Source organism: Macaca nemestrina, chromosome 8 (genome assembly GCF_043159975.1).
Source record: "Macaca nemestrina isolate mMacNem1 chromosome 8, mMacNem.hap1, whole genome shotgun sequence".
Classification (NCBI taxonomy): domain Eukaryota; kingdom Metazoa; phylum Chordata; class Mammalia; order Primates; family Cercopithecidae; genus Macaca; species Macaca nemestrina.
Window position 1 is genome coordinate 43,144,847 of NC_092132.1, and position 15,250 is coordinate 43,160,096.

General features: G+C 37.1%; 1 protein-coding gene across 5 annotated transcripts in view; it reads left to right on the forward strand.

Moving 5' to 3' along the window:
• LOC105476035 (ubiquitin protein ligase E3 component n-recognin 5) overlaps positions 1 to 15,250 on the forward strand; it is a 154,789-nt gene that overhangs the window by 109,651 nt on the left and 29,888 nt on the right. For all 5 annotated transcript variants that reach the window (XM_071067924.1, XM_071067925.1, XM_071067927.1 and 2 more), the window contains exons 25-40: positions 395 to 518; positions 876 to 973; positions 1,755 to 1,903; positions 2,373 to 2,464; positions 3,613 to 3,759; positions 3,863 to 3,981; positions 4,065 to 4,191; positions 4,284 to 4,413; positions 5,281 to 5,441; positions 5,553 to 5,792; positions 9,809 to 9,932; positions 10,707 to 10,818; positions 11,407 to 11,538; positions 12,359 to 12,620; positions 13,206 to 13,470; positions 13,645 to 13,856. In XM_071067924.1, the coding sequence (XP_070924025.1) occupies positions 395 to 518; positions 876 to 973; positions 1,755 to 1,903; positions 2,373 to 2,464; positions 3,613 to 3,759; positions 3,863 to 3,981; positions 4,065 to 4,191; positions 4,284 to 4,413; positions 5,281 to 5,441; positions 5,553 to 5,792; positions 9,809 to 9,932; positions 10,707 to 10,818; positions 11,407 to 11,538; positions 12,359 to 12,620; positions 13,206 to 13,470; positions 13,645 to 13,856 (2,494 nt within the window). The remainder of the gene's footprint in view (positions 1 to 394; positions 519 to 875; positions 974 to 1,754; positions 1,904 to 2,372; positions 2,465 to 3,612; positions 3,760 to 3,862; positions 3,982 to 4,064; positions 4,192 to 4,283; positions 4,414 to 5,280; positions 5,442 to 5,552; positions 5,793 to 9,808; positions 9,933 to 10,706; positions 10,819 to 11,406; positions 11,539 to 12,358; positions 12,621 to 13,205; positions 13,471 to 13,644; positions 13,857 to 15,250) is intronic.

Sequence of the window (15,250 nt, forward strand, 5' to 3'; positions counted from 1 at the left end):
TTATTTCACAGAGACTTTTCTTTGCTTGAAAAACATCTAATTCTCTGAATTACCTTCCATCTGTCAGTGCAAATATGTGGTGTCTATGTACATACATTTAGAAATCAGATGAGATTTATAAAATGTTCATAGGTTTAAATTCTTTGTGATGAAGTTAATTTATTACTGATACTAGAATACTGTTCTGGTGGCTTATATGCCTGATATATTATTCCAGGATATTCTTAAAAAAAAAATTGTAACTGCTCCTTGCAGAGCAGGGCTAGCTACCCCATAGGCAGTGTGCCCTATTATCTATGTGCTTATGTACCCCGTAGGCAGAGTAGCCCAGAATATTCCTTTACTGTGTCTTCTTCATTCTTGTTTTGTACCAAATGGATCTGCTTAATTACAGGTCCTTCCACAGAGCCATCTGTAGTAGAATCCAAGGATCGAAAGGCGAATGCTCATTTTATATTAAAATTGTTATGTGACAGTGTGGTTCTCCAGCCCTATCTACGAGAACTTCTTTCTGCCAAGTAAGAGGTTTTGATATATTTTTCATATGAAGATTTAGCTTAGCTTAGCTTTTACTATTAAAGTTTATCTTCTGACACTATATGGACAACAGTTATGTAAATTTAAAACAATTGATCAGAATCCAGCATGATACTCCCTCTACTACTAAGCTCTGTTGAGTGAAAGAGACCGTCTCAATATCATGTAGTGTACACTAAATGAATACAAACTGGCTTTTATGTTTAGCTTGTTTGAGTTGTATATTTGTATGTGAAAGACTAAAAATTTAGGTTTTTGTTTTATCATGAACATTTATTTTATCAGGAAGGAAAATAAGTAGTAATTAATATTTTTACATATAATTTTTCTTATTTTAGGGATGCAAGAGGGATGACCCCATTTATGTCAGCTGTAAGTGGCCGAGCTTATCCTGCTGCAATTACCATCTTGGAAACTGCTCAGAAAATTGCAAAAGGTAATTTATTTCAGATCCTAAGTGAGTTACATATTTTTCAGTTTGGATAGATTCTCTTCTGTACACATACTATAATTATTCAGACTGAATTTCCATATATGTAAATGATACAATTGGTTGGAAACGATCAAGATTTGTGTGTGTGTGTGAAATTCATGTGTTATCATTCTTTCTTGAAGTGTACTGTATCTTCCAACTTTCCATCAAAATACAACTAATATAAATTTATTGATTTAAAAATACTCCATAATGAACAGTGTAAAATCTTTGGAAAATAAGATGGGTTACTCATAGAACCTCTTGGTAGTTAATTGGTGTTAAGTGATATAACTTTACAGAATAATAGACAAATGTCTTGTTATTTCTGACTTAGAATTCCTACTAAATAGAAAGCATTAAGGAATATCAATTCTTACCTTCCAGCCTTTGAAAGATTAAAGTAGTTATCTTTTTAAAATACTGATAGTTTATGAGATGGTCTATAATTTGCTAAATAGAGCTGGGACTTGAGTCTTAACCGCCTGAAACAGAGCTAAGGATTCAGATGGCTGATGTATAGTGTGTTTATGGGCATCGTATGTGGGTATGATATAATTATGCTTTACATTGTTCCAGAGTTGGTTAGATTTCTTTGCATGTCATCTTTGTATATCACTTTTAAAAATTGATATATAATTTCTGGTTTATACTGTGTATATGCTAAGGCCTTCCATTTGAAGACATTGGATGGCTAATTAAGTCCTTTGCTGCAAGATGAACTGATGTGTTCTTGCTTTTTTAGCTGAAGTATCCTCAAGTGAAAAAGAGGAAGATGTATTCATGGGAATGGTTTGCCCATCAGGTACCAACCCTGATGACTCTCCTTTATATGTCTTATGTTGTAATGACACTTGCAGTTTTACATGGACTGGAGCAGAGCACATTAACCAGGTAAGTTATTTTTACATTTTCCTGTATTAATCATATCTTTGTGTCTTTTTTCCCTATGACTATCACTAGACTTAGAGTTTTCAGCTTTGGAATTGTTAAGTCTGATATGAAGAAAGTTGATTTAATTCCTAAGTAAATGAGGCAGAAGAGCTGATTGCTCAGTTAAATATGGCATACCATGAAAAGTGGAAATTTTCACTGGGTAGTATAATCTGATCCGCAAATCTTGATACAGATTTTATAACTACAGTGCCTTTTTGGGGATGATACAAATTATTTTTTTCAACTGGTAATATTTCTATTTGTATATTATAAACTGTGTATTTGCTGTAGCCCTTTATAAGTCCTAGTTTTCCAAAGCACAATAATTTTGAGATTGAATTGTTTTAGAAAATACCAGAAATGATAATTATGATGAGATATACGCATACTTATAATTATTCCTTTAAAAGTACACTCTTAATTTTAGGATATTTTTGAGTGTCGAACTTGTGGCTTGCTGGAGTCACTTTGTTGTTGTACGGAATGTGCAAGGGTTTGTCATAAAGGTCATGATTGCAAGTGAGTACAATTCTAGTTTTCTTTAGTTTAATATTATAAACTGTTTAGATTTATATTGCTGTATGGAAATAATCGATAGTCATGTTTTAATTTAGAAAGCATGAGGTTATGTTTCTCTTGTTTAAGTCAGTTTATGTATAATAATGTGATTCTTGATTTAAACTATACTGTGAAATGTTTGGTTTCTTTGCTAGTTCTAACATTGCCCTCCTTAAATAAAAGTAGGTGATTATACATTGTAACTAGGATCAGATTAGTATTTTGAGAAATATATCTACAGAATGTTCCCGAGTGTATTATGCAGCAGAGGTCTCAGGTGCCCTGTAGTAGGGTGTACTAGGAGAAAATTGCCATAGGCCTGGAGGGAATCATGGTGAATGTTTGGACTGTGTCTTTCTTAAACTAAATGCAACAATCTTTCATTCAGCAACAGTTACCACAACTAGTTTTGTTGGTTTTCACAGACCTCAGAAGCAATGAAATACCTAGCACTAACATCTGTGGTGTTTTAGGATTATGGATAGGGACTTCAGTATAAATGGCTACAAATGTTATAATAGAGAATTGGACTGTAAAAACCATCTACTATACCATTAAGTAATTGTATAGGACAAGTGAAAAATTTTAATAGATATTGCATTGCTTATTTATAATTTTTGTTAAAAGAATTCTGGTTGGTATTTTTGTCTTCCTTATTTTAAGCACCTAAAAGTGTGATAATCTGTTGTTATTGATTGTTTGCCAAGGGTACTAGATGCCAGGGTGGTGGTGGTGAATAGTCCTGACAGTGTTCCCAATCCTATCAGAGGCCATAAGCAAGAAATATCTGCCTATAGAGTTATAGGGTTCATTAGGTCATATGGGAGGACCACTTGAACTGGACTGGAGCGGTGGGGAATTAGGGAAGAAATTCCAAAAGTGGCTATACCTTAGAGTACCTCTTCTCATAGGAATTCTGTGTTGGTTTATAGATGTCATTACTACCAAGTAATCCTTTTGTCATATAAGCTTTGACAGTTATACTTTGCATTTAGGAATTAACAAGGGCTCTCTCTGGTTTCAGTGAGTTATACCTTCATAATGTCAACATAAACCTTTGTATGTTTAAAAACTTTCAGTTTTTGTACTTGTGTATAAATTCTCTATAGACTCAAACGGACATCACCAACAGCCTACTGTGATTGTTGGGAGAAATGTAAATGTAAAACTCTTATTGCTGGACAGAAATCGGCTCGTCTTGATCTACTTTATCGCCTGCTCACTGCTACTAATCTGGTTACTCTGCCAAACAGCAGGCAAGTAGGATTTTTAGGACTTACAGTAAGTTAAATCAGAAGAGCGCAGCATACCTGAGTAGCTTTTCGGCCTCCCTTCTCACGACAACATTCTATTTTGCAGGGGAGAGCATCTCTTACTGTTCTTAGTACAGACAGTCGCAAGGCAGACTGTGGAGCATTGCCAGTACAGACCACCTCGAATCAGGGAAGATCGTAACCGAAAAACAGCCAGTCCTGAAGGTGAGTAAATTAGACATTTATGACACTTGTGGGAAGCAATATGTTTTATTTTTGTTTTGGTCACTATTTCTTTTTCATTTTAGATTCAGATATGCCTGATCATGATTTAGAGCCTCCAAGATTTGCCCAGCTTGCATTGGAGCGTGTTCTACAGGACTGGAATGCCTTGAAATCTATGATTATGTTTGGGTCGCAGGAGAATAAAGACCCGTACGTATTCATTAAAACCTTTTTAGCTTTATGTATTTCCTACATTAGTGTAGACCTTTTACAGTTCATTCTGTTTTTCCTCCCTCCTCAAGTCTTAGTGCCAGCAGTAGAATAGGCCATCTTTTGCCAGAGGAGCAAGTATACCTCAATCAGCAAAGTGGCACAATTCGACTGGACTGTTTCACTCACTGCCTTATAGTTAAGTGTACAGCAGATATTTTGGTAAGTTCTTTGAATATGTATTGCAAGTACCTGAAAAGTATGCTTTTAAAGTACTCTTCTTTGCTGTGAAACTAGGAAAGAATTTAAACCTCAAGATCCAGTGCTAATGAGGTTATGGTAATAACACACTCAGATAGGGATGGGGTGGGATTGCATCTCTTCTTCTCTCTGGAAAGCCATAAAACTATCAGTGCCCTGAGAACCTGTCATAAAGAAATTTACGATATGAGAAAAATAAAGGCATGTCACAGAATAATGTAAAATTTAAAAACAGAAAAATACTTTTATCAGCCCAATAATAGTGTAATCTTGAATCAAATTATAACCTGACCACTTACTGGAATGTGATGCAGTAATTTAAAAATAAATCTTATTGTAAATAACATTAAAAACAACAACCAAACTATGAAAATTGGGTGTTTTCTGTAGCTAAGATTTATACAAGAAACTACGCACAGAAAAGAGACTAGAAAGTAACAGGGGTTCCGTGAGGGAGAGATGGGATTATGAATTTATTCATATGAACAGTTGAGTCTGCCTTGGTGTTTTGGAAAGTGCCCCAGACTGAGTTAAACATATTCTTCCTCTGATTTGATATATTGGGTATTGTTCTTCTAAATATTAGTTGATATACCGAGGACTATGGGACAAAAAATAAGAAATCATACATTTAGGAATCACTATATGTCAAGCACATTGGCAGGTATATTTCATAAATTGACCTTATAAATGTTTTGGTTAAATTTGTTTTGAGGTTTTATTATGAAATGTTAATGCTTAAAAAACGTTAGAACTTATAACTTTATGAGTGTCTAAACATCGTATAAAATATCTTAACATTAATAGAGTGAATATAATTTTGTAAAGCTTTTAGATACTCTACTAGGTACACTAGTGAAAGAACTCCAAAACAAATACACACCTGGACGTAGAGAAGAAGCTATTGCTGTGACAATGAGGTTTCTACGTTCAGTGGCAAGAGTTTTTGTCATTCTGAGTGTGGAAATGGCTTCATCCAAAAAGAAAAAGTAAGGCATCCTTTTTGATTTTGGCTTGGATACCATTTTCACACTGTTTTTTGTGATAGCGATTTATGTATCTGAAGAGATAGATTGCTTATATTTCTCTTTTTGTTCTAGCAACTTTATTCCACAGCCAATTGGAAAATGCAAGCGTGTATTCCAAGCATTGCTACCTTATGCTGTGGAAGAATTGTGCAACGTAGCAGAGTCACTGATTGTTCCTGTCAGAATGGGGATTGCTCGTCCAACTGCACCATTTACCCTGGCTAGTACTAGCATAGATGCCATGCAGGGCAGTGAAGAATTATTTTCAGTGGAACCACTACCACCACGACCGTCATCTGATCAGTCTAGCAGGTAAAATTGCTACCAGGTAACAGATTCCAATTAATCCTTTCCTTGGAAATGTCGTGTTTGACTTCTAAAACCTTTGCATAAGCACTCAGGTGGTGTACATGATCATTTGTATAACATAAATAACAGCCAAAAAGCTGGAATTTTTAATATTTTTCTACAACAACGATATTATCAAGGACAGGGCTAAAATAACTCCATTATAAATGTTTCTAATTATAAGATTATTTGTTCTTAAGTTTCATTTATCTTTTCTATTTGTTTGATAGTTTCCCTAATTACACTGTAAGCTTGTTGAATCAGGATGTTGAGCAACTTAAAACTTTCTGACGTTCTTTAGCACACTGCTTCTCAAACTTTAATATGTATGAAAATGACTTGGGGCTCTTATTAAAATATAAATGCCCACTCTAGAGGTCGGGAGGTGGGGCCTCCAACTTTGTATGTCTTTCAGGTTCTCAGGTGATGCCACTTCTGCTGGTTTAGGTACCAGACTTTTCAGTAGTAATGCTCTAGATCTTTGGCAAATATTTAGTGTATTTTGTTTTTTCAAGTCTGATTTTATAACCATGTGCACGTGTGATGATGTTTTAATAGGGACCTTTAGGATCTAAAGACCCTTCTCCTCCTTTTCTGGAGAACATCTCTGTTACTAAGGGCGGCCTGCTTTAGTATTTGGGATAGCTCCCAAGTTGTCATCCTTGGGTTTGATCTGGGTTGGTGTTGAGTATCTGCTCTCACTATTCTCCTATATGCCAGTATAATATGTGTCCCAATTTTTCCTTTAATGTCAGGTGTCCCTTTAAATCCAGTTTTGTCTGACAGAGCTCTCCCATAGTGTCCTTGATACTGATATACCTCCAGGACTTGTTGAAAACTTAGAAATCAAGCTGTATTATCTTCAGACTTGTCAAATCTATCCCGTTATTAAATGATTCTGTTAGTGAGATCTGCTTGAACTCCGTATGATTTTCCTGATCTTGATACCCTGTGAGGAACTCATTAGTTACTTAAGTGGTATTAGTTTGTGAATTCTTAGTATCCTTCCCTTGATCTTGTTCTGGAACATAAAAAATCGATGGCTGTTGAACAGATTTTGGGATCATCTCATCTCTAAACACTGCCCATGAAACTGTTCCTAGTAAGTTTCAAGATTTTGTGTTATCTTGTTCTTAGTCTCGTTATTAAAGTATTATATACTCTTAAACTCTCTTTATTCCATTCCCTTTGCTTGTTTCTTGAGGCAACTTCCTAAATCTTCCCAGCAGGAGATCTCATGTTATAATCAAGAAATAGTGCTAATGTTTTCTTCAACTGTTAAAAGTTCTATTATAGTACAGTACATTCTTACCCATAAAGGGTGTATTTTGACTAGTATTCCAAGGATATCTTAAGTTTAAAAACACAGACTTGACCATTCTCTGGGATTTCACTTGTGTTGGATTATAGATGGTGTATATCACCCCATTGAGTGTGAAGTCTTAAGAGTGGTTTTTTCCGTTGCTTCTTTCCACCTCTTGAAAATGTTCTTGTTATGTTCTTAACAAATAATCTGTTTCTACTTTCTTTCCATGTCTTTCATATAACAGTAACTAACAGTTACTGAAATTTTAGTATGTACTAGGAACTTTCCTAAGTATTGTAGACACATTACCTGTTTTAATTTTCCCAATACGTCATAGATAACCACTATCATTCTAGTTTGTAAAATGGGGAAACTACGGCTCAGAAAAGTTAGGCAACTTCTCCAGTGTAACACAGCTAGTTAAAGTTTAGATGCTAGACTTGTCTTGACAGATCCTTCCTTCCTTTTTTTTGTATTCTCCTGGATAGTAGATGACAGAGTAGAGAGGAAGACTGCTTGGTGCTTGCTGATAGTGTTGAGCCGCCACACAGTTAACCAACACTGAACCAGGCTTTATAGTGTAGAGTGCAGTCCAAAACTCTCTAAAATGCAGACTTGTAGTTAGAAGTTCTCAAAAGAGAACTTCTGCATCCGTTCATGGCTGAGATAGGTAAGTCTCTTGAGGTATGATTTTTCTGTTTCACTGCTTCATGGTGTTGTCCTTTTAAGATTTATGTTCAGCGTTGTATATGTGAGGGTGACAGAAGAGGAGATTACTGTGATGACTTTTTATCCTTTGCTTAGCCTCCGGACTCTCATGTGAAATCTGTGGTTCCTTGAAGCCCTTCTAGCCCAAGAGACATCAGTAGGTACCTTTGGGACTATTCTCTCCAAGTTTTATACAGGATAATCATTTCTCTTTATCACCAGTGTAGCTGTCCTTTTTTTTTTTTTTTTTTTTTTTTTTTAAATATCTAGCATATATGTGTGTTCCTTAACAAGAGTGGTTTCTCTGCACAGTCTGCCAAATTGCCGGAACTAGAAGTCCCCAAAACTTAGAAGTGTATTAACAGGACTTTTTAGACGAGGTTTCAGGACTGTTGTGCTTCACTGTGCCAGCAAGTCTGTTGGGAAAAAAGTTGAAGTCACACAAGTAACTGGGGAGTTACACAGGTTGAGTATTCCTAATCTGAAAGTGTGAAATCTGAAATGCTGCAAAACCTAAAACTTTCTGAGCACCACCATGATGCTCAGAGGAAATGCTTGTTGGAGCATTTTGGATTTTGGGATTGAGGATGCTCAACTGGTAAATATATGTAATGTAGATACTCCAAACAAACAAACAAAACAAAACAAAAAACGACACACACAAGATCAAACACTCTGGTCCCAAGCATTTCAGGTAAGGGATGTTCATGTAATAAGTTTTATGTATTGGTATTTTTAAATTACTCTTTTTAAATTTTTTGTAGAGATTGGGTCTCGCCATGTTGCCCAGGTTGGTCTTAAATTCCTGTCCTCAAGCAATCCTCCCACCTCAGCCTCTCAGAACATTGGGATTACACGCATTAGCCACTATACCCAGCCTGTTTTGGCAGTATTACACATACTAAGTGCATAACTTCTTAAAGTAAGCACTTTGAGGGGACTATAGTTCTTTGGATGTTTGTTCCAGGATGTTTGTTTTAAAAAAGAAATACTCATTAGTTGTGGCTTCACACAATGCTGACTTTTATGTTTTAATATTGAAATCTCTTTAGTGGTTGGAAATACCCTTTTTCATCTCTACAGATTTTCTCTTAGCCTTTCCCACTTTTGTAATCCATAATCTCCGTTTTACCAGTTACTTACAGTTCTAGTGTTAAACATCATATTGAGACCACTTATCTGTTTGTTTGAAAGCATGATGTTTCAGTCAACTCTCAGGTGTAATTGGTTTGATTCTCATTTCTCATAGCAACTGAGATAAGGAAAGAACCTGTCAGTGCAATCACTTAAAGATCTTTTGATTTCAACATCTTTTACCCCCCATTTCTTTATAAATAATAGGTGACAGGGTTATTTAGCCAATTTCAGATTTCTGGCCTGTATTTTAAGCTGTATTTTCTGGTTCTCCCTTTTCCTTTTATAATCCAGTCAACTGTCTTTTCTTGGTTGTTTCCAAGTCAGGTGTTTAGGGAAGTGAAACTTTTGCCACTTTGCCTTTGGTTATGACTCTATTTTAAAATCATGCTTTTGAACTGATGTTTTCCCCACAAACATCAGCAAGTCATTAGTTAATAAGCTCATTCAAAGTAGAAATCATGTCAGATCTCCTAAAAGTTAGATCACTTGTATTAAACACTTCCTATTAATGGACAAATGGTGCTGTCAGAGCCTGTGGAAACTGAGACCTGCTGGTGGAGGAGGAAAAATTTTCCTGTAGAATTTTTCGATGGGATGGACTCATACAAATATGTGCATCAACACAGATTTGAAATGACTTAAAAAGAAAAAAACATATTCTGAGATTTATATTTTCTGATATATTATAGATTAAGTATTGTTGGTTTCCAAGAATTCTCAGCTCAGATTTAAAGTCACATCCTAGCAAGTGTCTCAGATGTAATAAAAATATGTGTTGCATATCTGAGCTGTGGCAGCAGTATACTCATAAGCTTCTGATTCTTTACAGCTCCAGTCAGTCTCAGTCATCCTACATCATCAGGAATCCACAACAGAGGCGCATCAGCCAGTCACAGCCTGTTCGGGGCAGAGATGAAGAACAGGATGATATTGTTTCAGCGGATGTGGAAGAGGTGATTTTAATTGTGGTAGATTTAAAAAGCTTTTATTTTGTGGGAAAAGAAGAGTAGTCACTAGAAATTACGTTAATAGTAGCTTGAGACTACTATATGCATTTGCATCCAGTTTGTAGGTGTTTGTTATATATTCTCATTTGTGGTTATACATAGTAAAATTATTTTAATAATTTGTGACTTACTGGATATTAGGAAATTGGACACAAACTTGTCTTTACCTAAGGATTAAGAGTTGAGATAGTCTCAGTGTTAACAGCAAAGATATTCTGTTTTTTTTTTGTTGTTGTTGTTGTTTTTTGAGACGGAGTCTCACTCTGTCACCCAGGCTGGAGTGCAGTGGTGCGATCTCAGCTCACTGCAACCTCTGCCTCCCAGGTTCAAGCGATTCTCCTGCCTCAGCCTCCCGAGTAGCTGAGACTACAGGCACGCACCACGCCTGGCTAATTTTTGTATTTTTAGCAGATTTGGGGTCTCACCATGTTGGCCAGGATGGTTTTGATCTCTTGACTTTGTGATCCGCCCGTCTCCATCTCGGCCTCCCAGAGTGTTGGGATTATAGGTGTGAGCCACTGTGCCTGGCCAGGATGTAATTTTTGATAGCAAATTGTCACTAACAGATGAAGATTTTCAAAACTGCTTGATACATGATTTTGAATTCTCTATGGTTAGGGATCTTTGCATTTTAGTTAACTAGCTACTTTGGGAGAACACTGGTAGAGATAAAGGTTTATTATGTACTTTGATTGTCTACAAATAAGATTCTGGATTTAGGTTGAGGTGGTGGAGGGTGTGGCTGGAGAAGAGGATCATCACGATGAACAGGAAGAACATGGGGAAGAAAATGCTGAGGCAGAGGGACAACATGATGAGCATGATGAAGATGGTATGCAGGTTATTTGAGAAATTACTCAGTATGAGTAAATCAGGTACTTTTAAAGGGAGATATTAAATACAGCGAGAAACTTCATTTGAATGTGTAGTGAAATGGTCAATTTAAACTTTCTGCCAAGGGTTTCTATAGCATCTATTTGGAAAATTTAGGTGCTATATATAATACATATATAAAATAATTTCCGTTTTTTCTTTTTAAGTCAGTTTCTTAAAAGACTTTTAAAAACTAAATCATAGGTGCATTATGAAACATTTGGAAATTAAAGAAAAGGAAAATAAATCACCCATAATTACACCCAGATGCTGATAACTTGTATATTTACTTTCAGTCCTCCCCTGCACTGCCCTGATGTGCTAGTCTGTTGACTACCATAATTTCCCTAGCCATTCTTCTAAGGTTGAGTAGTTACTGAGTCTTTTTTTAGTAGTTATCCCTTCTCTCTCACACAATTCCCCTTCTCCCCAACTCCCACCCCCCATGCCTTCTTAGTTACCACCCTTATGATATTCTGGCTTATCAGACCCTGTTTTAAACCATAGTGAGTGTGTGCTTTTTTCTTATTTAAATGTATTTTTTTAGGGAGTGATATGGAGCTGGACTTGTTAGCAGCAGCTGAAACAGAAAGTGATAGTGAAAGTAACCACAGCAACCAAGATAATGCTAGTGGGCGCAGAAGCGTTGTCACTGCAGCGACTGCTGGTTCAGAAGCAGGTATGTTGCCTTATCCCAACAACCTTCTTGCTTATGCTAAGGCTGTGTGTGTGTATTCAGTGTGGATTTGTTCATACTTTGTGTGATATACGCAAGGGTAGCTAAGCATTTTTATAACTTCATCCTTGTTCTCTGGGTATTAGAAAAGAAAGTATTATTTTAATAACTCTTTCTCCAGCTTTTCTGCTTATTAAATAATGAATGAATTTTAAAGTTTATTTAAAAGATTTGTATTTTCTTGTCTTTTTTTTTTTTTTGGAATTGGGTCTCACTCTGTCACCTAGGCTGGATATTCCAGTGGTGCAGTCAGAGTTCTTTCCAGCCTTGACCTCCTGAGCTCCTACCTCAGCCCCCTGAGTAGCTGGGACTACAGGTGCAAGCCACCACATCGGGCTAATTTTTTTTTTTTTAAAGAGATGGGATCTTGCTATGTTGCCCAGACTGGTCTTGAGTTCCTGAGCTCAAGGAGTCGTCCCACCTCAGCCTCCTCAGTTGTTGGGATTATAGGCATGTGCCACTACACCCAACTAAAAGTTATTTATTTAGGAGACTGAGGCATACGAATAACTTGAACCCAGGAGGCAGAGGTTGCAGTGAGCCTAGATGGTGACACTGCACTCCTGCCTAAGCCACAGAGCCAGACTTAAGTTATTTTCTAATAAAAACTATTTTAGTGGTGGGTTTTGTGGATTATTAAATACAGTCTGGCATTGTGTTTAATATGTATGTTTAATATGTATGTTTTCCTGAATGAGGGAGTAGATTGTAATTTTAATTATTAAACTCACAATGTTTTTGGTTTTAAAAATAAAAATTTTAGGAGCAAGCAGTGTTCCTGCCTTCTTTTCTGAAGATGATTCTCAATCGAATGACTCGAGTGATTCTGATAGCAGCAGTAGTCAGAGTGACGACATAGAACAGGAGACCTTTATGCTCGATGAACCATTAGAAAGAACCACAAATAGCTCCCATGCCAGTGGTGCTGCCCAAGCTCCCCGCTCAATGCAGTGGGCTGTCCGCAACACCCAGCATCAGCGAGCAGCCAGTACAGCCCCTTCCAGTACATCTACACCAGCAGGCAAGTCTGAAAACTTGGTATTCCTAAGAATACTTAGATAGATTTTTAAACTTATGCATGTTCATCTGGGGATAAAATTAGTTTTATGATAGTTCCTCATTGTTTTGTTGAGTTTCAAATATAAAAATTATGCACATATAATTATAGCAGGGTTTCCCAGTCTTTGCATTATTGCATTTTTGGGCTGGATAATTGTGGGAGGCTGTCTTGTGCATTGTGGGATGTTAAGCAGCATCCCTAACCTACACCCACTAGATGCCAGTAAAACCCCTCTCACCCTTCTTCCCCGCCCCTTGGCTCCCACAGTTGTGATAACCAAGAATGTCTGCAGATACTGCCAAATGTATAGACCCTTTGGCAGGGTGTGTGGGGGGGTGCTATGGGGATCAGATTTCCCCCAGTTGAGAACTTTATATTAATTCTTGTCCCCTCCATACTCCCCTCCCCAAAATAGTGTGGTTTGGGCAAAGTTTTTTGCTTGGCTACCACAATTGACCATTTAGATTTACATAAGTATATATAATCCCAGTGAAACACAATTAAAAACTAACATTAGCTCATTGTCGTTGTCGTTTTTCCTTATAGCAAGTTCAGCGGGTTTGATTTATATTGATCCTTCAAACTTACGCCGGAGTGGTACCATCAGTACAAGTGCTGCAGCTGCAGCAGCTGCTTTGGAAGCTAGCAACGCCAGCAGTTACCTAACATCTGCAAGCAGTTTAGCCAGGGCTTACAGCATTGTCATTAGACAAATCTCAGACTTGATGGGCCTTATTCCTAAGTATAATCACCTAGTATACTCTCAGATTCCAGCAGCCGTGAAATTGACTTACCAAGATGCAGTAAACTTACAGGTACGAAAGCACTGAAAAGTTTCTCATTCCAGTGTATTTTTTTGGCTGTCAGTTATGAGAATTCCAGTATTAGGGGAATTAAATGTTACAAATGTTTAAAAGTTGACATACTGCTGCTGTATCGAATTTAGCTCTGTTTGGATAGTTTTAACTATTTTAGTTTGGTCTTCATAGAACTATGTAGAAGAAAAGCTTATTCCCACTTGGAACTGGATGGTCAGTATTATGGATTCTACTGAAGCTCAATTACGTTATGGTTCTGCATTAGCATCTGCTGGTGATCCTGGACATCCAAATCATCCTCTTCACGCTTCTCAGAATTCAGCGAGAAGAGAGAGGATGACTGCGCGAGAAGAAGCTAGCTTACGAACACTTGAAGGCAGACGGTATGAAATTCTTCATATATACAGAACGTCCCCAACTTAAAATGGATCTCCAACTTACAATTTTTTTGTTGTTGTTGAGATGGAGTCTCGCACTCTCGCCCAGGCTGGAGTGCAGTGGCGCCATCTTGACTCACTGCAAGCTCCGCCTCCCGGGTTCATGCCATTCTCCTGCCTCAGCCTCCTGAGTAGCTGGGACTACAGGTGTCCGCCACTGCGCCCGGCTAATTTTTTGTATTTTTAGTAGAGACGGGGTTTCGCCGTGTTAGCCAGGATGGTCTAGATCTCCTGACCGTGTGATCCGCCCGTCTTGGCCTCCCAAAGTGCTGGGATTCCAGGTGCGAGCCACCTTGCCTGGTCCCCAATTTATAATTTTTTTGTACTTTATGATGAGTTTATTGGTGGTATTAAATGCACTTATGATGAGTTTATCAGGACATAACCACATCTTCAGTCGAGGAGTATCTATACTTGTGTGTTTAGATAGAATCTTTGTATCCTAGAAGGGTAAAGCTTTTTAGTTGCTGTTATGTAAGACCTCATCATACTGTGAAGGGAGAAAGAAATGACTTGCTTGCATTATTTGTTGAGGCAGAATAGGCTAGTTACCATCCAAGCTATTTTTAAAAATCCATTCATATCATAGGAATCTGATACTAAAGCCTTTTTATTTTTGAAGTTATTGGTCTCTATGTTTGTCTCATTATCCTGAAGACCTCCCCTTCTCCTCTTAGAAAGTTATTTGACTATGATTGGTTATGAATGTACTTTGTACTCAGGAGGGGGAAAGTATGTGCGATTACCAGTGCTGCTCTTTTTTTCTCAAATCACATTTCTTTTTTTCTGCCTCCCCTAGCCTGTTGAATTATAATTAAAATATATATCTATGTATTTGTTATATTCTTTTCTATTCAGTTATAAAGTGACCTTTTTCAGGAGTAGGTATCAGCTCAAATATTGAACAACAGAGCAACAGCAGTAATATAGTAAAAGTACCTCATACCTAAAGTCAAAATCCAAGGATTTGGTTCTATTTCGACCTCAGGATAAACAACTTTGTTACTCTGGGCAGATCATAAAGTGAGGAAAGACAAAGGTCTAAGAGATTACTTAGAAAGACAGTGATAGGCATCTACAGTAGAGGTAATAGTTACTAAAGTAGAGCAGTGAAGACCAAAAGGAGGGGAGAGAAGCATTGAAATCAAAAACAGAATTTAGGGCCTTGTTGAGGGATTAAGTAGCAGGGGCATCATTTATATTTAGACCTTGATCCTGAATAACTAATAGGAAAATTAAAGAGAAAAACCTAGAGTAGTGTAATGGACAAACTTGCTTTTGAACACGTGAGAACTGGGGAAAAAATGGTAGAAATGTCAATTATGCAGAATCGAATGGTT